The following is a 23,285-nucleotide window of genomic DNA, read 5'->3' as shown; positions in this document are numbered from 1 at the left end:
TCACTCCTGACGCTATTTTCTATCAAGGAGAAAATAGATATTTGAAGAGATTGACCAAATTGAAAACAGCAAGCACTAGGTAGAAATATTTGTTCATGTTTAACTCATTTACTAAAATGTTTAAAAGACTAAATAAATTAAATAAAAAAAAATTCACCCTACGATCCAAATGTCATTTCTCCATGATCTCATGGAAGTATCAACTTAACCTCCTGTTGCTCTATTAAAAGCCAAAGATCACCGCGCATCTCCAATGTCCAAAAACGGCTAATTCGATCGTCCCGGGATGGTGGTCGACCGTCCTCAACAAACAGTAACTCCGCGCCTAACAAATATGGATCTGATATCATGTTATGCCCCGATTTTAGGAAACACCGAGTGCTTCCTTTTCCGGTAAACACCAAAAAACCGCTCAAATCTCGCCCCAATCTGGAAGTGGTGAGTGTCCAGTGTCGATCTTGGTGGGCGAGGGCAATAGTGTTTGTGGCGTAGGAAGTTGCAGAGACTGTAGCCTGAATGCTAGTTGCGAAGGTGGTTCGAATGGTTGGTTCGTTTTTTCTGCTCACTTTTCTTGGAACACAGGAAAGGTGGTGCCGATGTCGCCGATCTTGGTGACTTGGCTGTAACGATGCACGCACGCAACTTGAGCGGCTGGGTGAATCACGATCGAGCGAACAGAGTTTGTATCTAAATTTGGTATTACTCGCGCGGTAAGCATGGAAACGGTTGGGACAGAAGTGTTAAAGGGCGCCCCGAGTGTTTACAGACCTTCGGATGTGCTAGACGGCAGGAATGTCCCGCAGGAATCCAGCGAAGGTTTACGCATCGGGATTAAAAATAGAGTCATTGTTCTAATGGTATCCGACACCATCCGCCACTTAAGCATACCGACGGTGTGGAGTCCTCCGTACTACCGGGGCGGTGATCACTTCCGATCGAAGATCTACCCGACCGATGAGACTCCCAGCCGGTTGCCCTTTCGAAACCGGGTGGTAGGATTGATTCCCCCCGCAGGGAGCAGACTTTCGCGTAAAACCACAACACACTCACACACACACACACACGTGTGTGTCGCCAGTGCGGTGGGCTTCATATGGTGCGCGTCATCATTCGCGTCGTGGCCGCAAAGTTGCGCGCGGGTTGGTGATGCACGACAGACACCACACGTAGGCGTCGCTCTCGGTGGACGGCTTTTCATAATATTTAATTCACGGTACGAACCGGCGCCGAACTCAGTTCCATCCTGTACGCCGACCAGTAAGCAAGCCAACTGATCTCTCTCCTCCGTCCCGTGCTGGGAACGTTTTAAATTGTGTGCTAGCGGGTGAAAAAAAAAATAACAACGCCATCCCCAACTAAACCGGCTTCTTCTCGCGCAGGCGTAAGCTCACCACACTCTCTCGCGCACTCACTCACTCGCTCGTTATCTCACTTGCCGGTGGTGGTGTGGTGTATACGCATCGGAAAAGGAAAACCGAATTTGTGAAAGAAAAAAGGCAGGGAAGAGGGCGGCTTGCGGGGGGAGCCAGGACAGGGCAGGGCAAAGCAGCCCCAACAACCCCGTCGACCGTGGGGGTTTCGTGTGGCCGTGTGTATAGGTGTGTAGGGGGTTGTTCGTCGTTCGCTCAAAAGCACTGTCGTGCATCTCGCTGGTGCTCAGTTCGTTCGTGCAACCCGGTCCCAGTGAGTCGTCGAACTAGTGTGACCCTGTCCGTACCAGTGCGAGAGATCCCATCGAGCAACGTGATTACCTCATCGAGCAAAGTGTGTCAACGCGTACAGATGGTTTTTGAAGTGCTTCTATCTCGTTAACTGGTCATCACCAGTGTAACCCGGTGCCATCACGCTATCGAAGGAGTGAGAAATTAATGTACCGTGTGAAAGTTTATTGAAAAAAGTGCCCAAAATCAATATAACAACACTTCGGAGTAATATCAACCTGGTTGGCACAAGTGCGTAGTGAAGAAGTGAAACAACTAAAAGGCCAAGTTGGTGGTGCGTGATACAGGATATAGTGTGAAATAAGATCAGCACAATGGGATTAAACAATCGTGATAAGCAGACCAAGCTGAAAACTCAGAGTCTGCTCGACTCGGAGCGTGCCGGACAGCAGTCGGTAACTACGGTGACCGTCGATCATGGGTCGGTGGCGCTGCCGCTAGAATCGATGGCCGTCAGTTCATCGACAACGAGCAACAGCAGTTCCGCGTTCCAGCAATCGTCGTCGTCGTCGTCCACCACGACCAAGACTAGTGCGGACAAGTTTCAAAAGATCACCGACCACGGTCGGGCCAGCAGTGAGGTGCGGGAGCTAGGCTCGAAAAAGGATGGTCAAAAGTTCAGCACCGTCAGCAGTATGCGCAGTGAGGCGAGCAAATCGAAACAGATCGATAACATCATCGAGGAGATACATCACATTGCGAGTGATACGATCGGTACGACTGCACTGATTGGTGCATCCAGTGCCGGGCTGGAGTTGCCCTCGAAGGTGACACAGAAGACCGTGCTGGTGAGTGGTGGCGGTGGTGGTGGTGAAAGTGGCCGAAAGGAATCGTTCGTTAGTGGCAACGTGTCGGGAGGTGTATCCACTGACGCTAGTCAGCAAGTGATATCGACCATCGGTCCGAGCAAGATCGAGATCTCGAAGATGGCTCTTGAGAGCAGTGCGCTAAGCAGTGTTTCCAGCAGCAGCAGCACCAGCACCAGCAAAGTCATGCAAAGTAGCAGTGCCGTAACGAAGCAGGAACAATCATCATCGTCACGCGGTGCAGTGCGCAGTGAAACACATGTGTCCGAATCTAGTGCAGCCGCCTCCAGCTCGGAAAAGGCTGAGTCCAAATCGAGCAAAAGCATCCACACAAGCTCGTCCACAACAAGCTCGTCGAGCAAATCGATGTCCACGGCACAGAGCAAGAGCAAGGCTCAGTCTTCCGTGTCGGAAACATTCCACAGCTCGTCCGCACAGCTCGGCGATAATGTTCGATCTTCGCTGTCGTCCACTGCGACCGGGCGCCAGAACGGTGTGCTGTCTGTCGATGGAAAGCTCTCGTCGACAGGCACGCACCTGCCCGATCATTCCACGTACGATCAGAAATCATTCCAGCTCGTGGATGCAGATGGCAAAACGCGCCAGCAGGTTGACAGTGAGCGGTTTTCGATGGCACAGAGCCAAGCACCGACGACCAAGATCGAATACGATGCGGCCGGCAATCGGATCACAAGCACTTCGGCGTCGTACCAGGCGGCCCAGGGCTACAGTACCTCGTCGTTCCAGAGCTCCGGTGGTGTTGACTTGAAGTCGACAACGGACAGAACGGCTGGTGGGAAGCTTGTGGATGGTGATGGTCAAACCCGTCAAAGTCAGGTAGTGTACGATGCTGCAGGCAATCGGATCACGAGCAGCTCCTCATCGTACCAGGCCGCACAAGGTTACAGTTCCTCGTCATTCCATACCAGCGAAGGTGTTGAGCAAAAGTCATCGAACGACACCATGTCCTCTTCGAGTAGCACCACGAAGCGGGCACAAAATGTCGCCTCTTCGCAGGACACACAGTCTTCCATGACTACGAAGAATGCCATCATCGATTCCACAACACTGGACAACTACTCCGGACAGCAGTCCAACAACATGCTGATGAAAACGGAATCAGCCCATACGGTAGCTAGTCTTTCGTCGGCACACGATTCGCTTGCCAATACCATCCAGAGCACGCAGCTAATCACGGAATCGGCTAGCCAGGCCGAACAGCACCGGCAGCATTCCGAATCGAGCAAAACGATCGAAACGTCCTCGCACTACTCGCAGATGGACGAAGAGAGTCGTTCCCGCCGGAAGACCTCGGAGTACCGTGAGCAGCGCGAATCGAATGCCGCTATTCTGAAACGCAAGACCTACGACGAGCATGGCCGTCGTTTGAACTTGATCGATGAGAAAATTGTGCCGAAAGACATCGTGACGGCTGACCTGCAGGATGATGTGACGAATGTGACCAAAACTTCGTTCGAGGCGAAGCTTTTCAACCCGAAGCTTAAACGATGGGAACTCGTCGATCAGAAGACGATCCTCGAGAAGGACATCACCACGGACATACCGGTCGAAATCGTACAGGAGCTCGAGGTGGAGCGACCCGAACTGGCCAACATCACCACGACGATCCAGATGACCAAGGTGAGTAAACGATGCTAAGTGGTCTTCCTGTTGTGAGACGCTGCGCTTGATCGCGGAAAGGTTATACATTTACCCGATTCGTAGGTGTACGATGCGAAAACGAAACAGTGGAAAACGATCGACCACAAGAAGCATATCGATGTGCTGGAGAAGATTACCTACCTGGAGGAAAGCTCCGGACGCACGGAACTGGATGAATCGGAACGCACCAAAAATCTCAAATCCATGGACATGGTGGTAAGGTTTAGGACCAGCAGACAGTCGAAAAATGCACTTCACTGAGCCGGCTTCCTTTTTTGTTTCGCACAGGATCGAGTAACGATCAAGGAAGTAAGCGACTTGAGCGACGAAAGACGGACACAAACCAGCAAAAGTACGAAGCGCAAGGACGAACAAACAGTACAGGAGCAGTGCATTTGTGAAATCTGTACCTGCGGGTAAGTTGAACCATTTTGCTGAAGAGTAGGCGATGCCCACATTCTCTCTGTCGCTAATAGCGACGTCTGACTCAGCCTACTAAAACGCCTACGAACGAACGTTGCACGTCCTTCGAACATGTTGTTCAGTTCGGAAATGGAAACTGCAGCAGCACACAATCCTCGATCCACGATCTCTACTTGGTTCGAACGAACAATCTTCATGACCCGTCCGAGTCTCACTCACAGTGACAGCAGTGTTCCGTTTCGGTATTTTCTCCATTCTTCCCATCGCGTTTCCCATACCGTCTGCTCCCCGCAGTGATTGTCGTCGGCCGTGTGTAGACCTTAAATGGTCAATTGGCAAGATCGCCGAACCGAGCGTGTTCGCGGTTCGTTTGGTCACCGTCGTTCAATTTATGCTCGTTTACAATCAACCTACGCGGTCACCCAATGACATCATCGTGCCACGGTTGAAGTCGAGAGCTGCACATAGCGATGATGGTGATGGTAGTTGTGCGATCAACACCGGCGCCGCTGACGGCAATGCTGGGTGTTATTTATTTAGTTTGTTTTGGTTTGCCCCTTCCACGCGGCTGTCTGTTGTTTTTTTGTTGCTCCATTGAATTCTTTTCATTCTTTCTCACACTCTTCGCGTTGAGCCCTCTTTATGTTGTTTTATGTGCCATTCAAACACATAGAGTGCATTGTGGTCGAGGAGTCTGCTGTTACTGGCCAACTAAACAATTGAGTTTAATGCCTTATGCTTATTAGCTAGTATTTTTAACCGTTGGCATTGACTTTTGTTAAAAGGTTATTTAAATAGAAATCATTCATTTTAATTGTACTGTGTTTAAGTTGGAAAAAAATTACTTTTGAACTGAAATCATCTCTAAATATTGCTGATGGATATGATCGAGAATAGTATATTATTAACTGATTTAATTAATTGAACTTTTATATCACCATCGTTACAGGCGCCACAATTGCTTCAACTGTGGTGGAGGTAGTACAACGACGCAAACCAAATCTTCAAAGTACACTGCCACGAGCAATTCGGAGAATTTTTACCATCAAGGTATTAATTTTGCTAGCCTTTCGTTTAAAGAGCTGTATGTATTTATATGTTCTCCATGCATCTTTCAGAAAATATCTCATCAGAGCTTAATGAGCAAAAAACTTCTGGAAGAAGAGGAACATGGACGATCGAAGATGCCGAAGATCATTTGAATCGCCGTGAATCGTACACCATTGAACGGAGCAGCACTACACAAGAAGTTTCCGACAGAAGACTTACGTGGACAAAAGAAGATTTTGAAAAGCTTGACGTTTCAAAGCTTAAGGCAGAATATGTACGTCCAAAGCCTATCAAGCACGAAGATAATCTCAAACCTGAAGGAGCGTTTACGGTTCCAGAGCGAACAGGATATGTTCCTGGGGAGCGTGTCAAGCCAATCAAACATGACGATAATCTCCGTCCAGAGGGAGACTTCTCTTCACCAGAGAAGCCTCAGTACAGACCAGCCGAGCGTCCGAAGCAGATCAGACCTGAGGATAATCTTCGTCCTGAGGGAGCGTTCCAGACGCCTGAGCGTCCTGAATATCGCCCTGGAGAGCGTCCGAAGCCCGTGCGGCCAGACGATAACCTTCGTCCAGAGGGAGACTTTGAACGTCCTGAGAAATCTCCATTCCGACCAGCCGAGCGTCCGAAGCAGGTGCGACCTGAGGATAACCTCAGACCTGAAGGAGACTTCGAGAAGCCTGAGAAGCCTCAGTATAGACCGGCTGAGCGTCCGAAGCAGATCAAGCCAGAAGATAACCTGCGCACTGAGGGAGAGTTCCAGACTCCAGAGCGTCCTGAATACCGTCCAGGAGAGCGTCCGAAGCCTGTGCGACATGATGATAACCTTCGTCCAGAGGGAGACTTTGAACGTCCTGAGAAATCTCCCTTCAGACCGGCCGAGCGTCCGAAGCAGATCAAGCCAGAAGATAACCTGCGCACCGAGGGAGAGTTCCAGACTCCAGAGCGTCCTGAATATCGCCCTGGAGAGCGTCCGAAGCCCGTGCGTCCAGATGATAACCTTCGTCCGGAGGGAGACTTTGAACGTCCTGAGAAATCTCCATTCCGACCAGCCGAGCGACCGAAACAGGTGCGACCTGAGGATAATCTCAGACCTGAAGGGGACTTCGAGAAGCCTGAGAAGCCTCAGTATAGACCGGCTGAGCGTCCGAAGCAGATCAAGCCAGAAGATAACCTGCGCACTGAGGGAGAGTTCCAGACTCCAGAGCGTCCTGAATACCGTCCAGGAGAGCGTCCGAAGCCTGTGCGACATGATGATAACCTTCGTCCAGAGGGAGACTTTGAACGTCCTGAGAAATCTCCCTTCAGACCGGCCGAGCGCCCGAAGCAGATCAGACCAGAGGATAACCTCAGACCTGAAGGTGACTTCGAGAAGCCTGAGAAGCCTCAGTACAGACCGGCCGAGCGTCCGAAGCAGATCAGACCTGAGGATAACCTTCGTACTGAGGGAGAGTTCCAGACTCCAGAGAAGCCTCAGTACAGACCGGCCGAGCGTCCGAAGCAGGTTCGACCACAAGATAACCTCAGGCCAGAAGGCGATTTCGATAGACCTCAGCCCACAGTTGTAGGCAAGGCCGAGAGAGCTCAAATTGTTCGTCATGAGGATAATCTTTACATGGAAGGTAACTTTGAACGCACCGAGAAAACGGTATACATTTCTGGTGAGCGACCGAAGCCCATACGTCCTGATGATAATCTTCGTCCGGAAGGAGACTTTGAACGTCCTGAGAAATCTCCCTTCAGACCGGCCGAGCGTCCGAAGCAGATCAAGCCAGAAGATAACCTTCGCACTGAGGGAGAGTTCCAGACTCCAGAGCGTCCTGAATATCGCCCTGGAGAGCGTCCGAAGCCCGTGCGTCCAGATGATAATCTTCGTCCAGAGGGAGACTTTGAACGTCCTGAGAAATCTCCCTTCAGACCAGCCGAGCGTCCGAAGCAGATCAAGCCAGAAGACAACCTGCGCACTGAGGGAACGTTCCAGACTCCAGAACGTCCTGAATATCGTCCAGGAGAGCGTCCGAAGCCTGTGCGACATGATGATAACCTTCGTCCGGAGGGAGACTTCGAGCGTCCCGAGAAGACGCCGTTCCGACCAGCGGAGCGTCCGAAGCAGGTGCGACCTGAGGATAACCTCCGCCCAGAGGGCGAGTTCTCTACTCCAGAGAAGCCTCAGTATAGACCGGCTGAGCGTCCGAAGCAGGTACGTCCTGAGGATAACCTCAGACCTGAAGGAGACTTCGAGAAGCCTGAGAAGCCTCAGTACAGACCAGCCGAGCGTCCGAAGCAGGTTCGACCACAAGATAACCTCAGGCCAGAAGGCGATTTCGATAGACCTCAGCCCACAGTTGTAGGCAAGGCCGAGAGAGCTCAAATTGTTCGTCATGAGGATAATCTTTACATGGAAGGTAACTTTGAACGCACCGAGAAAACGGTATACATTTCTGGTGAGCGACCGAAGCCCATACGTCCTGATGATAATCTTCGTCCGGAAGGAGACTTTGAACGTCCTGAGAAATCTCCCTTCAGACCGGCCGAGCGTCCGAAGCAGATCAAGCCAGAAGATAACCTGCGCACTGAGGGAGAGTTCCAGACTCCAGAGCGTCCTGAATATCGCCCTGGAGAGCGTCCGAAGCCCGTGCGTCCAGATGATAATCTTCGTCCGGAAGGAGACTTTGAACGTCCTGAGAAATCTCCATTCAGACCGGCCGAGCGTCCGAAGCAGATCAAGCCAGAAGATAACCTTCGTCCAGAGGGCGAGTTCTCAACTCCAGAGAAGCCTCAGTATAGACCGGCTGAGCGTCCGAAGCAGGTGCGCCCGGAGGATAACCTCAGACCTGAAGGAGACTTCGAGAAGCCTGAGAAGCCTCAGTACAGACCGGCCGAGCGTCCGAAGCAGGTTCGTCCACAAGATAACCTCAGGCCAGAAGGCGATTTCGATAGACCTCAGCCCACAGTTGTAGGCAAGGCCGAGAGAGCTCAAATTGTTCGTCATGAGGATAATCTTTACATGGAAGGTAACTTTGAACGCACCGAGAAAACGGTATACATTTCTGGTGAGCGACCGAAGCCCATACGTCCTGATGATAATCTTCGTCCGGAAGGAGACTTTGAACGTCCTGAGAAATCTCCCTTCAGACCGGCCGAGCGTCCGAAGCAGATCAAGCCAGAAGATAACCTGCGCACTGAGGGAGAGTTCCAGACTCCAGAGCGTCCTGAATATCGCCCTGGAGAGCGTCCAAAGCCCGTGCGTCCAGATGATAACCTTCGTCCGGAGGGAGACTTTGAACGTCCTGAGAAATCTCCATTCCGACCAGCCGAGCGTCCGAAGCAGGTGCGACCTGAGGATAACCTCAGACCTGAAGGAGACTTCGAGAAGCCTGAGAAGCCTCAGTACAGACCGGCCGAGCGTCCGAAGCAGATCAGACCTGAGGATAACCTTCGTACTGAGGGAGAGTTCCAGACTCCAGAGCGTCCTGAATATCGCCCTGGAGAGCGTCCGAAGCCTGTGCGACATGATGATAACCTTCGTCCGGAGGGAGACTTCGAGCGTCCCGAGAAGACGCCATTCCGACCAGCGGAGCGTCCGAAGCAGGTGCGACCTGAGGATAACCTCCGCCCAGAGGGCGAGTTCTCTACTCCAGAGAAGCCTCAGTATAGACCGGCTGAGCGTCCGAAACAGGTACGTCCTGAGGATAACCTCAGACCTGAAGGAGACTTCGAGAAGCCTGAGAAGCCTCAGTACAGACCAGCCGAGCGTCCGAAGCAGGTTCGTCCACAAGATAACCTCAGGCCAGAAGGCGATTTCGATAGACCTCAGCCCACAGTTGTAGGCAAGGCCGAGAGAGCTCAAATTGTTCGTCATGAGGATAATCTTTACATGGAAGGTAACTTTGAACGCACCGAGAAAACGGTATACATTTCTGGTGAGCGACCGAAGCCCATACGTCCTGATGATAATCTTCGTCCGGAAGGAGACTTTGAACGTCCTGAGAAATCTCCCTTCAGACCGGCCGAGCGTCCGAAGCAGATCAAGCCAGAAGATAACCTGCGCACTGAGGGAGAGTTCCAGACTCCAGAGCGTCCTGAATATCGCCCTGGAGAGCGTCCGAAGCCCGTGCGTCCAGATGATAATCTTCGTCCGGAAGGAGACTTTGAACGTCCTGAGAAATCTCCATTCAGACCGGCCGAGCGTCCGAAGCAGATCAAGCCAGAAGATAACCTTCGTCCAGAGGGCGAGTTCTCAACTCCAGAGAAGCCTCAGTATAGACCGGCTGAGCGTCCGAAGCAGGTACGTCCTGAGGATAACCTCAGACCTGAAGGAGACTTCGAGAAGCCTGAGAAGCCTCAGTACAGACCAGCCGAGCGTCCGAAGCAGGTTCGTCCACAAGATAACCTCAGGCCAGAAGGCGATTTCGATAGACCTCAGCCCACAGTTGTAGGCAAGGCCGAGAGAGCTCAAATTGTTCGTCATGAGGATAATCTTTACATGGAAGGTAACTTTGAACGCACCGAGAAAACGGTATACATTTCTGGTGAGCGACCGAAGCCCATACGTCCTGATGATAATCTTCGTCCGGAAGGAGACTTTGAACGTCCTGAGAAATCTCCCTTCAGACCGGCCGAGCGTCCGAAGCAGATCAAGCCAGAAGATAACCTGCGCACTGAGGGAGAGTTCCAGACTCCAGAGCGTCCTGAATATCGCCCTGGAGAGCGTCCGAAGCCCGTGCGTCCAGATGATAATCTTCGTCCGGAAGGAGACTTTGAACGTCCTGAGAAATCTCCATTCCGACCAGCCGAGCGTCCGAAGCAGGTGCGACCTGAGGATAACCTCAGACCTGAAGGAGACTTCGAGAAGCCTGAGAAGCCTCAGTACAGACCGGCCGAGCGTCCGAAGCAGATCAGACCTGAGGATAACCTTCGTACTGAGGGAGAGTTCCAGACTCCAGAGCGTCCTGAATATCGCCCTGGAGAGCGTCCGAAGCCCGTGCGTCCAGATGATAATCTTCGTCCAGAGGGAGACTTTGAACGTCCTGAGAAATCTCCCTTCAGACCAGCCGAGCGTCCGAAGCAGATCAAGCCAGAAGACAACCTGCGCACTGAGGGAACGTTCCAGACTCCAGAACGTCCTGAATATCGTCCAGGAGAGCGTCCGAAGCCTGTGCGACATGATGATAACCTTCGTCCGGAGGGAGACTTCGAACGTCCCGAGAAGACGCCGTTCCGACCAGCGGAGCGTCCGAAGCAGATTCGACCGGAAGATAACTTAAGAACAGAGGGAGGTTTTGAAAAACCGGAAAAGCCTCAGTACCGGCCAGCGGAAAGACCAAAGCAAGTGAAACCGCAGGATAACTTGAAACCAGAGGGTGATTTCGAACGACCCAAGCCTGCTCCAGTCGGTAAACCGGACCGGGCACAAATCGTCAAGCATGAAGATAATTTGCGTGTCGAGGGCAGCTTCGAAAGGGTAGAAAAGGCCGTATTTGTCACTGGCGAGCGTCCAAAACCGATCAAACCAGACGACAATCTACGCCCGGAGGGAGATTTTCTCACTCCGGAGAAGCAACAGTACCGTCCAGCTGACAGGCCGAAACAAATCAAACCGCAGGACAATCTTCGACCAGAAGGAGAGTTTGAACGTCCGCAAAAGTCGTCGGTCGGTCCAGGAGAGCGCCCGAAACCTATTAAACACGACGATAATCTACGCCCCGAGGGTTCATTTGAAAGACCGGAAAAGGCTACATTCAAACCGACCGAACGACCGAAACAAATACGTCCGGAAGATAACCTCAGAACCGAGGGCGAATTTGAAAAACCCGTTAAGCCCCAGTTCCGTCCAGCCGAGCGTCCCAAGCAGGTCAAACCGCAGGATAATTTGCAAATCGAAGGGGACTACAATACATTCCAGGAGTACAAGGAACTCAAGCAACAAAAGGAAGCCGTATTGAAAGAGGTGCACGAACCAACTATCGCCGACGGTACCGTGCTAGTGACGACACAAACGGTCACCACCATCCTGAAGGGAGACAAGAAACAACCCACTGGCAGGCAAATCACTACCAGTGAGGTGCACGATCACGCTACCCGCTCGGAATCGGAATCGTTCACGCGCAGCCATGTCCAACAGCAGCACCATACCAGTGAGCAAGCCTCTAGCTCTACTGCCATCAATCGAGCGCAGCACACAGAAGCTAGCACCAACGAACGCGATCGTACGTCCTCGCAACGATCCACGACGAAACATGCGCATTCGATTCAAGACGTTTCGGGCCGAAATATTGCCGAATCGATGACCAATCAAAGCCAGCATCACATGGTCAATGGGAAAACAATGGTCAGCGGAATGACAGAGCAGCAAAGCCACAGCCACAGCGTGAAAACTTCTTCGTCTAGCTCGAAAATACACCAGTCAAGTTCCTCCATGCAGCAACATTCATCCAGCACCAGCAGCTCGCAGACCCACCAGGACACTCTGCAGCATGTCCACCATGGGGATACACGGCACGTACATACGAATGGTAAGCTCGCCCCAGTGGATGGCGAACTCGGACCCGCCGGAGCCCGTCATCATACCCGGGAGCAGGTGACCGGCTCTCAAGTTTCTTCGTCGAGCAGCAAGATCGTCATCGATGGAAAGGTCGTAACGGACAAATCGGCATCGTCGAAGCAGGCAACCGAAAAGCTGGCGATCGATGGTGTCGTTGTGACGGACAAGAGTTTCGTCGAAAGGCAAAAGACCGGATTCGATGGCATGGAAAGCATTTCCAATGCACAGACAGCAGCAGGCCAGAGTGTACATGGCACCAGCAGCATCCATCACGATACGGCTACGAGCTCGATCGGAAGTCATACTGCGACTTCCAAAGCTCACAGCCAAACACGCTCCTCGAACAATATTATTCACTCCGAGACGGCGATGAACGGACACTCGACCGGACGACGAAATGTTGCAGGCCAGAGCTCAACCGGTCAGGTGACGGAGACGCAAGTAAAGAAACTGATCGGTGGCAAATGGGTAACAAAGACGATCAAGACGGAAAGCAAAGCCGTCGCTAGTGAGCAACAGCATCAGCACGGTTCAGACCACGGTGAGATCAAGCTGTCGACCGCAGATCAAGTGAATCGTCAGCAGCACCAGAGCAAGGTATCGGGCACGGAAATGCACACACAAACCGCAACCAGCTCCAGTTCGATGATCAGCAAATCTCAATCGAGCAGCACTGTAGTAAGCGAAAAGGCTGTACAGCGCGGAGTACGTACAGGTGACAGCACCGCATCCGCTGGATCACCATCCGGACGTACGGGTGCTCGGGGTAGCTCGAGCATTGTGCTGGGCGAATCAACCGTAGACAGTAGCTCCTCCAAACGGCAGCAAACGAGCACCACCAGGTTGATCGGAGGCAAACTTGTACACATGGCCAATTCGAACGACACCAACAATAACACTTCCGCCGGCGCAGCCAAAGCATCCTCTCTGAACGCGTCCAATGCTCATCACTCTTCGCTGCAAGAGCAGCTGTCATCGCAGACGGCTTCCTCTTCGACGTCCTCGTCGAGCGTGATGAAATCGAGCAAAGTTGAGTCGAGCAGCAGCCAAGTGGCCACCAGCAGTACCGTTGGACACCAGGGCTCATCCCAACAGCAGCAGTACAATCGGAAGAACACGTTCGCATCGTCGGAAAACGTGAACAACTCGATCCTCTGCCGTCCGGCACAAACGTCCACAGCCACCATGACACAGCACGCTGCCAACGGTGTCGGCGGGATGAGCGTGTCCGGCTCGATCCAGCGCAAGAGTATCTCCAACCTGAACGACAGCGCCATGTACTCGACCACGAACCGCACCAGCTACAGTTCGCTTCATCGCCGTGGTAAGGAATCGGCCGAATCGCGGATGCAGGACTACGTGAAGACACTCGAAACCGGAACCATCACCAACCGGACGGTTCGTGGCCAGCCGTGCGCTCCACCGACGCTGGCCGGTACGGGCTTAGCCAGCCAGACAAGCACTATGGTGTCCAGCTCGAGCAGCACGTCGGCCGCAAATCAGAAATCGCTTCGTGACTACCACTCGGCCATGAACGTGACGCGCAGTTCGACGAAGGCGAATGCGTCCAGCATCTCGTTCGGGGATGACAAGTTCCACGGTACCAGCTCGTACAAGGTGCAGTACATCCAGCAGCACGAAGGACGCTGTCCGGCTGCCGTGCACGACAACTTGAAGCTCTCGAAGGTGACCAAACAGCACACGTACTATGTGCGAGACAAGAAGTAGACATCGATTCGTCTGAAGAAAGGCGATCGCCATTCGCATTCGGTTTTTTTTTGTCCTGTTTTGTTTTATGTTATTCTTTGTAATGTTTTTGAGATGTGATAGCCATTTTATATCCATCTGTAGTCTGATATATATACACACACACACGTGTTATGGAACTTTATCAACGAATCGTACGACAACGAAACCCGCATTCTCTCGTCGCAAACACTCCAGAGAAAGACTAATCGTCGAATATAAGTTACGCGTACCGAATATATGTACCACATTATTACTCTCCATGATAGTTTATGCTTTTTTAATAAAACAAAAAAAAATTAACACAATGGCGAACGCTTCCGTTGATGCTGTTATTTGGTGTATTTGAAGGAAAAGTGTTCGAAAAGGGGCAAATAATTTTCTTTGTAATATTTAACGCCAGGATATTGATTGTATTGCTTGATCTACAGATGTCATATTGGAACAGATTTTTAACAGATGCATCGGATCTCCATCAAATTCTCATGGCATTATCTTTGAGCATCTATTTACTTCCGTATGATCGTTACAAGCTTCTACATCTCTACTGCTAGCACAAGCGGTATTGCGGTGAAGGAAAGCCTGTAGTACCCAACGATCGAATATTAGTAAGAACTTGTAGATCCCAAACGCTTCTTTTTGTGTCTTGGATGTCGGTTATAATTAAGAATTAATCCCGTAGAAACCGTCAAGTGAGTAAGTATTTCCCTAGGCTTCGGTTAAAACCTTCGGTTATTTCGGCTAAAACCTTGGCTGAACAACACGAACAATTACCGTAGAGATTTGAATTCCTTATAAGTATTTAAATCATAAAAAATATTATGAGATGATCCCAACCATGATGCTTTAAGGCTTAAGATTCTCAACTCTGACGGGTAAGGCAGATCGAGACCAACCGAGACCGTTTCGTCATAAATTCATAATGAAAGAAAAGCAACCTTTTGACTAAATAAGTGAATTATCCATCAACCTTTTAAATCTATTCACAAATCACAACAGTCTGACCTAGAAAATTTTCTCGCAAGTAGTGAATCACAAGTTTTACTTAACATAACGTCAAACTTGACCCTGTGGAATACTGCTTAAAATCCATACCCCTCCATACACTTGCACAACGCCACAACAAAATTCAAAAGAATAATTTCAAACATTCGAACAATGTTGTTAGGCTTCCGGCCACGAACTTCGTCCAACCATCAACCCCATCCATCCCTACGTATCACGCTCATTCTGACATAATAATCCCAAACCGAGATTCATATCGTTCTTTGTGTATCCCCTACCCGTAAGCCCATACAGCGATTTCAACTCCCGTTCAGCCAACCGTAAAGACAACAAGTGCATGGTCTCGCATTCGCCCCGATGGCAGCGTTTTCCAAACCTTTCTTTTTGCTAGAATCACATTTTCCAACAAACAACCCCTTCAAAATTTATGAAAAGAAAGCACACGTCTCGTCGGAGAGAGCGAAATGCATTTCTGGGGGCAGTTGGTGTGAGGTTTTTGCACCACCGTCCGACAACAATGACGTAGCATTCGGCGCGACAACAAGTCGTCGTCGTCGCCGTTGCTTTGCGCCATGTGACCATGGGGGCACGACATTAAGAGTGAGAGAGAGCGAGAAAGAGAGCGAGAGCGAATGTGCGTGTCCACGAGGGTTGAATTTATGTGGCCCTCGTCACACGATGTCATCGGACGGGTTGGCATACATAATGTACGGCGTTGTCTATGCGTTGATAAGTTGGTGGAAGTGAAGCAGTTAATGTGCTAATATGCATCCAACACATGTCACATGTTTCAAGAGATGTTGTGCCTTCCATCAAATAGTTGAGGGTTTAATCAAAATTTGTGTTAATTATTAATAGTAAAATTCATCCAAATATTTTCATATATGTAACTTTGATTTTCATTAAAATTGTAATTTTTTTTTTTTTTTTTTTATTCATAAAGAACGGCCTGGCCGTATTGCTTTGTCACCTCTAAAATTACATCCAGATACTTCTTTACCTTTCGCCCATAGTTACAGCTACCTTAAAGCGACACCCGCATCCAAGCAAGCCACCCCTAAGCATTACATACACGCAGACCTGCAAACGCAACCCTCCTAAAACCAACACGACCACCACTAGAACGCACCAACGCTAGTAGTAGTGCGCACACTCCCGCACCGAAACCCGGAGCCGATGTTTTACGGCATCTCGTCATCTCCGCGCGCGCTGAGAAGCTGCAGTCGCCTTTCAAGCGTTGCGAATCTGACCGAAAACTGCCCATCTCTGCTCAGTAGCTCGATATCCACCGACCGGAACACGCGTAGTGAGTGTATTCCGCGATTTCCAACGCGAACATTGGCCGACCAATTGTTCAACCGTTTGGCTGTGAATTGGCACGTTCGCACGTGTCGTACAGGTGTTGTTGTGTTGCAAAACATTGGTTCCGGTTGGGCCAAAGCAAACGTATCTAGTTGTGTAGTGGTGTTCCCAAAAACGGTGTCCATCATCCATTGTTATCAGTTGCATCGACTGAACGAGTGGTTACTTCCTGTTGCCGAGCGCACACATGGAGACGCCCAGTTTTTGGTGAAACAAAGTGAGAGGAATTCCCAACAGCGAAGAATGAAAAGTGTTTACTTTCCCGTGCCACCGTGAAGAACAGTTGCGGGTTGCGGCTGTGTGTGCGTGTGTTCAAACGTCAGCGGTCCCCAACGACAGGTTGTAGTGGTTATGTTTCCTGGAACTACCACCGGAGTAAGTAGTAGTACACACAGGTTAATTTTGACAGTTTTGAAGACATTTTTCGCTGTATGTGTGTGGGATATTCACCTTGCTGGTGTACGTTTAACTTGGTCCAGGTTGGCGTTGAGAAGCACGTTTTTGTGTTAAATAAGAGAGACAGCGAGGGACACGAAACGGGAGAGGAAAAATGGGGGAGGATGGGGGAGAACGAATGACGTTTCGTACTTTTTATGTCCAGACCTCTCACTTCTTTTCTTTGCACTTCCTTGTTTGCGAAGGGATGAACGAACTCGTGGTTTTCATAATGGAAAGCACTTTTTCTTCCCTTTTCTCGGCTCACATTACTGGTCCGGGCCTAGGTTAGGGATCCTGTTTTTCCTTCGGAAGGAGCTTATCGTATCGTATCAAATTTTCATCCCTGCAATCCACAGTCCAAACTGTGTTGTTACTGCCGTTGCCCACCCACCCGATCCGGCTTCCCGGCCGAGCTTCCTCATCTATGCACGCGCGCGGTACATTGACCTCGAATTGCGAGTTTCGAGTTCAAAAGGAGGGAATATTTATTTTATCGGTGGACCCAACGGGCTGAAGACAAGTGCAAACAGCGCGCTCCCATAATCGCACGCACGCACGCACACATGCTATGCATTGGAGAAACGTACGTACAGGCTCCAACACCATGCAAGCAAGTTGGACGCATGTTGGACATAAAAGTCCTAAAACTCACTTTTGTTTAGAGGTTTACGGATTTTTAAACCATTGAATTGAATTAGAAAACTTTGAATTTTGGGATTATCATCTGCAGTACTGCCAAAAACGAGGATCTAAGAGTCAATGTTTAGCAAAAACATGTTGCAAAAGTAAGGCTTTTTCGAAATATTTTAAACCCTTAAATTTGATTTTTTTGCGTCGTTTTTAATGATGAACCTAAGTAATGTCGAATGATTTCTTAATACAGTTTTCGAAACTATATAGTTTCTATGTATTCTTATAGATATATTTTTTGAAATTCGACAAAAACTGAATATATTTAATGTGAAAAACCATTTTTAATTTTTTATCACATTTTATTTCTTTTATGTCCAATAAGAGACAAATTTTTATTATAAATTCACCAAAAAATATATTACTCTGATCTCTGGAAAAAAAACTTACACTAAGTACAAGGCGCCTCCATGGACATTTTGCTTTTCGTGCAGTTCTTAAGGACAGCTTCAAGTGGATTTCTATATTTTTGTAACAGTTTACTATTCCAAAAACAAAACATTTGACCCATCAAATTACTTCAATACTGCCCACTGTGTGCAGCATTACGACAGCGATGAGCTAATCGGCACGATACCGAGAGCTACATCAAGATGAGAATCATTACGTTTTTATTCTGCGCTTCCGTCATACCAGCCGGTTATTTGGGCAAACGTTCTTCTTTGTCCTTTTTCACGTATGCTGTGATAACATTTTGTTCCGGGGGTTGTTGTTTTTATTCTGTCTTCTGTTATTGCTGCTTGTTTTATCCGATATTTTGTTTTTTCTTCTAAGGCGATATTGACGTTGGATCGGTCGGAGGATGGATCGGCCAATTGATGAAGCAACACGGGAGCTTCACGAGCACGAGCCATTTGGCAACGTTCGGTGCGTTGGTACACAATCTCCACTGTTTGGGGGAGACCGACCCCGGGGTCGGTTAATAGCTTTTTTATAACTTTCATACAGATGCGTGACGTGCGCGGGTTACGCACACGCCAGATAAATCCCAGTGGACCTTTCGCCGGCCAGCGACTAAGGCGGGTCTTCAAGGACTTACTTGGTTGGGTTTGGATGTATGCAGATGTTTTTTTTTATTGGTTCGTTCTTTCTTTCAACTCATGAACCAGATAGAAGGTTGCCTTTCGGCATGTAATAATTGATTGCTATGGGGGTTAGAGGAGATTACCGGCGCGTGATTGGAAACGTGTTTGATGTTTGCTGTTAAACTGCTGATCCGGCATTATTCATTCGATTTGTTTCGTATTATGTACCGATTATTTACTTCTTTATTTATTATTGCATTTCCATGCATTGAATGTTATATTTTAATTATTCAGATTAGGATTTTTCATAACTTTATTTGAAGTATAGCCAAACAGAAAAAAATATTATCGAATTTCTTTATCAACTTAGAAGATTAATTCATACTTGAACTAATCATCATCGATAACAAACAGATGCTAATGTATCTTTTTTAAGCACCGAATAATAGAGAATGCATTTCTTTCTTTCTATCTACCTGACGAATCTATGCAATACGATTTACACTATTCTTTTAACATAAATCCTAAATATGAAGGCAACGATTTTTATGACCAAAAACGACCACCGGATAATACTCAAGTCAGGTTGGGATAATGTTAAATATTTAAAAAGGAAAGGTCCGAGACAAAGCAAATTATTTATGTCTTCAATACTTTTATCTTCAAAAAACACGGGAAATATATTTCGTTTGAATGAAAAAAAAGTTAATCAATGTCATTTTCTGGTGCTAATTTTTTGTTATCAAAGTTATAATATTGTCGTAAGATTGTCTAGATCCAAAAATCTGTTGCTTTAAGCAATGTTGAAAATTTCGAAAACCAACCTAAAATCTAAAACAAAATTTGTCTCAAGCAATATAGCCAGGCCATCCTTAATGAATAAAAAAATTGTCTTACCCGTACCCAGCCACCCTTCTGACTAATGATTCGGCTCCTTTTCTGGAGTGCTAACACATCTCGCTCCCCAAAACGGTGCCGAAAGACGGTAAAGCAAAACCAACCCAAATACCATGCCCAATTCTCACCCAATTTTTGCTTCCTTACCCAACACAGTCAGTGTCGGTGCACGATGCAGGCATTCGTTGAGTTTTGTAGTTTGTGGCATTTTTTCTCCCTGTTTTTCAAACCACTGCTCCATGTACAGTTGCTGCCTTGCTTCGCGTCCCGTCGATAGATAGTCGTCGCGTCGCGTGGAACTCCCAACACTGCCTGTCGTTCAGAACACACACACAAAAAAAAACCGCCCCATGGCGACGAAACCGAATCGCCTGCGCGTACGAAGCATGCTTGCATAGTAAATAAGGCATCGTCACCCTCGCCCCTCCGGCCCCTCCTCTTACCACCTCCAGACCGGTTGGTGCACCCAACGGCATTAACGTCAAAAAACGAACGACGAAAAGCAGCAAAGGGCTACCTGCTCCCACAACCACGCACCCACAACTGTGCCCAGTCCAGGCAGGGGTTGAATTTTGTTCGGCGACCGGCATTTGATGGTCGTTCAGTCGACGGAAAAGCTTCCAGCGAGTAGGACGCACGGTCACAGTTTCGGGTTTCAAGCGTTGAAGTTGGGTTGCCGGTGCTGCAAGCTTCTTACCAGAAGTGGGTTCGCTCGTATCGGTCACGTTCGTAAAGTGTTTGAGCAACTTTTTCGTCGTTTCATAAGTGACGTGAACGTTTTGCTAGTGTGACAGCCCTTGTCAAAGTGTTCCGTACCGGATGCTTTTACGGAAGGAGGGTTGCTAGACTTAGAAGACATTAGGGTTCCAAAATCGCATTAAGGCTCCACTGCGATTTGATAAAGGGGTCAGGCGTGCAAATTCGTTTCGGGAGCGCTCACGTACAGCTTTTTTTTGGTTTTGGTACGTAAATGACGGCTTTTAAACGAATCTAGCTCAAGTCTAGCCCAGTTTGTATGCTAATAATCATCAACGAACAACCGAAAGGGTGTGCTGGCTGCTCACGAATTTTGCTCGTGGCCTTAAACATATGACTAGTGTAACGAACCAACCAGAGAACGGGAATCTCCAGGAACAACGGCGATCGGAAACGACCACGATTAGTGTCCGTAAGTGTGTGAGGTTTGTGTTTTTTGTAAAGGAAAATAATAATAATGCTTTTCCACTAATGCTTTTCCGAGGTGAATAACCTTTTGATCGTTCCCTAATGATTGGTGTCATGTAACCTGACTCAATGAAATGTTTTCCTGGACCACTCTTGCTCCTCAATTTTCCTTCCCACCATTCTACTCCACGGTACAATGCACGGGGAATTAGATTAAAAACTAGTAATCTAGTAGAAAACTACTGCAAATTGTGATTAATATCAGTTGCTAACCATTCTCCAGCCAGTGCCTGATTCGGCTTCAAACCTAAACTCCCCCGATTATGTTCGCACGCGTGCTGTGAAGAAGTCAACTGCACTGATTCAATGACCGAATCGGTGACATCCGACTCCGGAGGTGTGATAAATGAGTGCGTTAATTCAATTAACAAAACTGCCGGGCCGGTGACCGACCATTATTAGCATATGTTGCTATGCTCCGGTACAAGTCCCGCGGGGCCAAGAGTGAAGCAGCATAAGCTTGTGGGACAAAGTGGTAACCTGTTTTGTTTTTTGGTAGGGTTCGGTTAACATTTGTTGAGTATCGGATTGCGTTACACAATGCGGGAGAAGGGAAAAATATTCATTTAGCATTTTTTAAATCAATTCATTTCAATGGCTATTAGTAAATTGTTTGTTGTAATTGTGTGCCTGAAAATAATATATAAAAATAAAATAATACAACAGTCGTGCAAAGTTGTACTATGTACGATATGCAAAGCTCAAGATAAGAGAATGTGATACAGTGACGAGGGTTTGCTGTATGATTTATGCCATTCATTCATCCGTGCACACGTACTAGCTATATCTGTTCCGACTCTCTTATTTGTTTCTTGCCGTATCACATAAATTTTCGCACCTTTTTATTGTACCTCCTGTGTACAAAACAAATTTTGCCCTCATTTATCATACCGAAAGGAAAGCTCCAACCCATTGAGTCGGTAAAAAAGCCTTGTTTTCTACATTTTTATTGCCGCCTTGTTTTCACTGCCAAAGTCCACCTCCAAAACTTTTGCGGTTAGATGAAAACAATGTGAGATTGTTACGCAGTGCCTGGATTGCCAGGCTGCTGCAGACAAGAAGAATGGTAGCTGCCTCTCTCCCTCTCTCTCTGTCGGCCTCCCATAATTAGGCCACCTTTATTCTTTCGCGCTTTTACTATGTTCTGCGTCGGAACCGTTCGTTTCAGCAGTTTATGGTGAATTTTAAAGTTTAAGCTCGTACACTGCGCTTTTGACACTCGCTGCACTCACCCCGGTCGACTTTACTGCACTCAGTCATGCAATTGCCTGTTGCGGCGAGCGTACTCCAGCGTTAATTAAAACCATCGAGGTTAGCATGAACGATGGAATTAATCCATCATTTTGTGGTGAGATTGCATTTAAACTCATGCTCGAGCTAGGTTTGGCCAGGTAATCCTTTAACTTGCAGCATTATTATCATAAATTTAATTTATCGACCAAAAACGGAAGCTGTTTTCAGATGCATTCGCAAAGCATTTGTGTATCGTAACATGTACACTGCAGGAAATAAAAATAGAACTATAGTTTTATTGACAAAAATTTTGGAATTTACTTACTGATAAAGTAAGATCAGCTTAATCTGAGTCAATTAAATTATATTTCTGAAAATTAAATTCCCTAGAAAAGCTGATGGAAGCACTTAGTACTTTTGGGGCGATAGGAAGCTTCACATTGATGTTCCAGATGGTCCGGATAATATTTCTTTACAAATGCACTTCTACAACTACATTTTCGTAACTGTGGCGGAATAGCCTAGGAGTGGAAGGAGCGAAAGCTCCTCCCGTCCAAATCCTGTAGGCCTTACTCACAAACGAGTCACAATTAGGAAGCTCAACTGCCATTCCGCTCGGGGCCTCGTAAGACCTTGATCCGCCACTGTTTCCTAAGGAACAGGATGTAAGAAAAACTCCGAATGAAAGGATCGAAAGTTTGGAAGTAGTAAGCTAATCGATTAGGGAGCTTTCTTGTTTTAAGAAACTAAACAATTTTGTTAAATTTAATAAGTTTAATGGATCGAAAGTTCACTTCCCAGTAGTATAACAACGCTATTCATAACTCTAAACTTACGTGCAAAAATGGAGAAGCTCTCGAGTGATCGGCTTGATCTCTGGATCAAAATCCTACACGATGCCTTGAGTCTATCATTATTCATCAGGAGACAAGGTCTGGTGGATGTTTTATCCGTGGGTGAATTTAACTTTGTTCTTTATGATTTTGTCTGCCTTATAAGAAATTTTTTCGGAAAACTATCACCAAAAAGATCGAAAGAGCTAAAAAATAGATTGTAACTTCATTTACAGTTGCACCGTTACATTCAGTGCCAATTCAGAAAATATTATCAAAAAATGGTGATTCTATTCTTATTTCACCCAGTGTAGGTCCAATACCAGTAACGATGAAGCCTCATTTAAAAATGACTTTTTAACAAGTTCCGTATAATGAATCCTTGTTTTTTTGTTTCTCCTTCACTCATATTTTCCCTGCACTGAAAACACTCAGAATTTGCAAACGCGGGTTCTGCGGAACTAACATTCCACGAAATGAAAATAATCAATGAAAGACAAACAACAGAACCGCTCCAAGCATAATGTAATTGAATCCTTCGGCAAGCTCTTCCCAAGTATTCGTTAAACCCTGTTATTTTATACCTTTTCCCACCCATAACCGGATTGTAGAAATTTTCTTCG

The 23,285-nt window shown here is 47.9% G+C and overlaps 2 protein-coding genes across 13 annotated transcripts in view; both read left to right on the top strand.

The window, feature by feature from the left end:
- The first annotated feature begins 1,156 nt into the window (after positions 1 to 1,156).
- On the top strand, positions 1,157 to 14,265 carry LOC118511619 (serine-rich adhesin for platelets-like). 10 transcript variants are annotated; one of them, XM_036054918.1, is made up of 6 exons: positions 1,157 to 4,168; positions 4,253 to 4,405; positions 4,478 to 4,605; positions 5,562 to 5,662; positions 5,731 to 7,778; positions 10,911 to 14,265. In XM_036054918.1, the coding sequence occupies exons 1-6, from the start codon at positions 2,036 to 2,038 to the stop codon at positions 13,935 to 13,937; spliced, it is 7,590 nt and encodes a 2,529-aa protein (XP_035910811.1). In that variant the 5' UTR covers positions 1,157 to 2,035; the 3' UTR covers positions 13,938 to 14,265. The 10 variants fall into 10 exon arrangements, with proteins under 10 accessions (XP_035910811.1, XP_035910810.1, XP_035910809.1 ...); XM_036054917.1 differs by having other exon boundaries at positions 1,159 to 4,168; positions 5,731 to 8,561; positions 10,737 to 14,265; XM_036054916.1 differs by having other exon boundaries at positions 1,164 to 4,168; positions 5,731 to 7,570; positions 8,963 to 14,265.
- A 1,327-nt stretch (positions 14,266 to 15,592) lies between these two features.
- Positions 15,593 to 23,285, top strand: part of LOC118511622 (kelch-like protein 17) — a 31,508-nt gene continuing 23,815 nt past the window's right edge. The window contains exon 1 of one of the 3 annotated variants that reach the window (XM_036054924.1): positions 15,593 to 16,697. The gene's annotated coding sequence lies outside the window, so the exon portion shown is untranslated. Of the gene's footprint in view, positions 16,698 to 19,991; positions 20,554 to 23,285 lie in introns of those variants that run through there. The other 2 variants (XM_036054920.1, XM_036054923.1) reach the window with 2 other exon arrangements.

The sequence above is a fragment of the Anopheles stephensi genome, chromosome 3 (genome assembly GCF_013141755.1).
Source record: "Anopheles stephensi strain Indian chromosome 3, UCI_ANSTEP_V1.0, whole genome shotgun sequence".
Lineage (NCBI taxonomy): Eukaryota > Metazoa > Arthropoda > Insecta > Diptera > Culicidae > Anopheles > Anopheles stephensi.
This window is presented reverse-complemented; position numbering and strand designations above follow the sequence as displayed.